Genomic DNA, 4,042 nt, shown 5'->3' with positions numbered 1-4,042 from the left:
TCATGTTTTTTTTGTATATATGTATATAATGGTGATATTAGAAGTAACTTTTTTTATTTAAAAATTTGATATACCAGAAGGATGGAGTCTGTCTCTTATACACATCTAGATGTGTATAAGAGACAGACAGCATATATATTGTATTTCTGGATAACTTTTTTAAATATAAAACTTTTTTGTGCTACAAAAATAAACCTTGTGTTTTATTGATAAACATAATATTGTATGAAAATAGTTAATATTATACAGCATTATTTGAAATAAATTCTTTTAGGGTTTCACGTAACTGAAATGCGTTCGCAGTTGAGCGATTGGCTACTCTTGGTTGAAACGATTCAAGGGAATTTGCTTCTTCTCTCCAACGCCCGGGTATTTCTCTGTTACCTTCTGAGTGGTCAGCAAGTTCAAGGGTGAAGTAATTCCTGTCATTTTGTAACGTCAAAAGCTAAAACAATTTTGTCTGCATTCTTTGGGCAAGCATGTATTGTTGTATGCAGTACTCTCCAWCGATTGGCCAAAATTCCGAATGCGTTTTCTATGTGCACTCGGGCTCTAGACAACGCTAAGTTAAATTTGTCTTTATCTTCTGGTCAGTGGCGGCCGGGAAATGGTCGCATTAAATTTGGTTTCAGTGGAAACGCACTGTCGCCGACGTAATAATACGGAAAGCTGTTCGTTGTACCCGGCAAGTTTGTGTCAGAAGGAACTTCCAGTGTGCCATTCAGCAACTTCTTTYCAAAGGCACTGCGGGCAAATATTCCACCGTCACTTTGGCTTCCTAGAGCACCGACATCAACATATGTGAACACGTAATTAGCATCACTCACTGCCGTTAGTACAATGCTAAACGTTTTCTTATAATTGTAGTATAATGATCCGCTATTTCTTGGGCTTTTTATACGAATGTGTTTCCCATCTATAGCTCCCAAGCAATTCGGCATTCCAGTCTTTACATAGAACTTGCTTGCAATATCTCGAAGTTCGTGTGAGTTTGGTGCTGACAAATATGCATCATGCAATTCATCCCAAATAGCGTCACATGTTTCGTATACAATTTTACGGACTGTCGAAACTCCAAGTTTGAAAGACCAAGATATAACATTGAAATTACATCCTTGTGCCAAGAAACTGAAATTGGTAAGCGTTTAAGTATACCAGTGTAATAATTATTTCACATTGACTTCCATTAATGTGACCGCCAAACGAGTCTCAGGCTGAATTGGTTTTCTATATGMAAAACGTTGTAGTCGTTGCTTTAATAGCGACAACAATAAATTGTAATTAGCAACGCTCATTCTCGTAGCTTTATAAAAATGCTCCTCATCCATATCCTGAAGTTTTTTAATGCAAGTTTTGTAGAATCCTTCCTCTTCGCGTGAAATATTGACAGGACGAACCCATCACCTTCGGGAGTTTCTATTGACCTCCTGGAACACTTCATGTACTGTATTGACAATACGGACAATATTAATAATTGTCCTCAAACATTCCTCGTTTTCCATGTTTATTTTATTTATTGAAATTAAACAAGTGTTATCAAATTATGCAGAACGATAAAGTACAAAACAACTAACTATGACACAAAATGGACAGCTATGTTGTTTTGTGTACATGCCGGCCATTGTTACGTTGCTGCCTTCTCACAAATATTCATGTAGTCGGATTCACAACGCCATTTTCAGTTCTCTGTCGTGCTGCTGCAGTCTGTCGCTAGCATTGTGTTCCGCGCATGAAGGTTAAATTCGAATGTACACATATATATAAGAGAAACTTGTTGCTCGCAGGCAACGGGATTTTACAGTTACAAATATTGCGTTGTATATACATAAATGTCTTGAGTATTTCTAACAGATTGAAATTTAAGTTCCTATTTTAACTATTATTACTAATATTTTTATTTTTGTTATATAAGACATATATGAAATTAAATGTGATATTATTTTTCTTTAAACATGAATAAAAGAGAATTATTAGACTTTGAATGCTACACGGGCGTATGTACTTATTATTTTGACCATATGTGTATGTATGTATGTATGTATGTATGTATGTATGTATGTATGTTTACAATTTTATTATTTTGCCGGTAAGAATAAAGCAAAGAAATGTGTAGTTATTTAACCTCTGCACTTGTATGTAAGTGTATATGTAAATAATTGCAGGTAAGCGTGTTAGTGTATATTAACAGTGATATTTCTTTAAATGTACATATGTACATAGGAGGTGTGTTCAAAAAGTATCGCGAATTTTGTGTTTTTTCAAAAATGATTTATTTATTCATGAACATCTATTTTGTCTCATTCAAAGGAATCCCTATGAGATATTATACACTTGTGCCAACGGTTTTTCCAATCTTCGAAGCACTTCAAAAAATCATTTTTTTTTCTTCTTCAGCTCTTCCTTCGATGCCGTCTTTATCTCGTCAAGAGAAGCGTAACGTCGTCCTTTCATGGGCCTCTTCAGTTTAGGGTACAAGAAAAAGTCACAGGGGGCCAAATCTGGGGAATACGGTGGCTGCATCATCATTAGTGTGATGTTTTTGGCCAAAAAGTCGCGCGCAAGCAACGATGTGTGAGCAGGGGCGTTATCGTGGTGCAAAAGCCAATTTTTGTCGCATCTTCTCGGCCTTCTGAGAACATTTTGTACCACCGATAAACGTTGCTTCGGTCCAAGGTAGCTTCACCGTATGCCACATTCAACATTCGGAATGCATCCGCTCACTTAATTTCGTTTCTCACACAAAATTTGATACATGTTCTTTGATCCATTTTTTTGAATCGAAGACGATCCCAACACGTGCAAGCAAAGCGGCTGTCAACAGTTAAATGAACATTCAAAATGGCCGAGCTTGTCGGCATAAGTGAGAGACATGAGTACCAGCATAACGCCACAAAAAATTCGAAGTTCGAATATACGTAACTCGCGAAAATTCTAAATTCGAGATATATTTTGAACACACCTCGTACTGTATGTATGTTTATTCTCTCTCTCTTTCTCTTGATGCTTCCTTTAGAATTTATGGATTTATTATTGCGCCTATTGTTTACTTTAAGCAATCCAGCTTACTGATTTAGTATTGCCGGAAAATTTACAAGTAAATACTTGAATACTGAGACAATATTCTCTTTTTGTTGGATGTTAGCATACACGAAGGTAAGCATACGTAGGCGATATAATACCTTTTTTTTGTTTTTTAATATCAGTTTTTTTATTTATACCATATATAGAAGCATTTGATATCCGCTTTAAAAAAATGTTGCTTAAAAGGTTTTTTACATACATATAAATAGTACATAAAAATTAAAAAAATGGAAACGATACAACTCAGTTTAATTTTACTCAGGGGTTTTTGGGTTATACCGATCAGAAGTGAGTGTGTTCTCCAATTCCTCCCCTTCATTGGACCATGTTTTATTTTATATAAAAACTCGTTTAAGCTTTATTTCAAGTTGCTATCAACTTTCAAATTTATTCACTCACAAGAAGGTATAAAATGTTTTAGTTTTTAAGAAGATGTTCGCAAAAAAAAGTAAAATGTAGCCAAAAGAATCGTGTGGATCGGACCGAAGTCGTAGCGTCAGAGCGACTTCCGATCATGTTGTCTGTTCTTTTGGTTTGGCCAATAGTATAGGTGACGGTGTTTTGCTGAAGTGATGAGTGTGTGATGTCATTGTGTGGATGTTAGAACGTGGTGTAGAATGGGGCGTACCAATGTTGTGAATTTAGATGTGTAGGATGGTGTTGACGTGCAGAAGTGGGAAGGCTGATACTCATTTAGCCACGCACTTAAACGGAGTAATACCTAACCAGAATTGACAGTACACATAAATCAGAAGAATATTGCATATTTTCTTTGAACATTTTCTTGACTTGCATATCGACAAATCTTATATATAAAAACGAAACGCTATTTCATTATGTCCGCGCATCACGTCCGAACCACAACGCGGAAAGGCGTAAAAATTTGCACAGTTATTCGTTTATTACTTTGGAAGGTTATAGAGGAGGAAAAAATCGAATAATTGCTGGAAAACCCCTAAAA

At 35.8% G+C, this 4,042-nt stretch overlaps 1 protein-coding gene across 1 annotated transcript; it reads right to left on the bottom strand.

Moving 5' to 3' along the window:
* Window positions 1–331: 331 nt before the first annotated feature.
* LOC108966629 (putative nuclease HARBI1) lies at window positions 332–1,295 on the bottom strand. The gene is made up of 2 exons (XM_018929632.1): window positions 1,171–1,295; window positions 332–1,128 (listed from the first exon to the last, which is right to left on the bottom strand). The coding sequence occupies exons 1-2, from the start codon at window positions 1,293–1,295 to the stop codon at window positions 591–593; spliced, it is 663 nt and encodes a 220-aa protein (XP_018785177.1). The 3' UTR covers window positions 332–590.
* Between the last annotated feature and the right edge of the window lie 2,747 nt (window positions 1,296–4,042).

The sequence above is a fragment of the Bactrocera latifrons genome, unplaced genomic scaffold (genome assembly GCF_001853355.1).
Source record: "Bactrocera latifrons isolate USDA-ARS-PBARC rearing strain unplaced genomic scaffold, ASM185335v1 scaffold_1671, whole genome shotgun sequence".
NCBI lineage: Eukaryota > Metazoa > Arthropoda > Insecta > Diptera > Tephritidae > Bactrocera > Bactrocera latifrons.
Note: the sequence above shows the minus strand (reverse complement) of the source record. Positions and strands in the feature narration are given on the sequence as shown.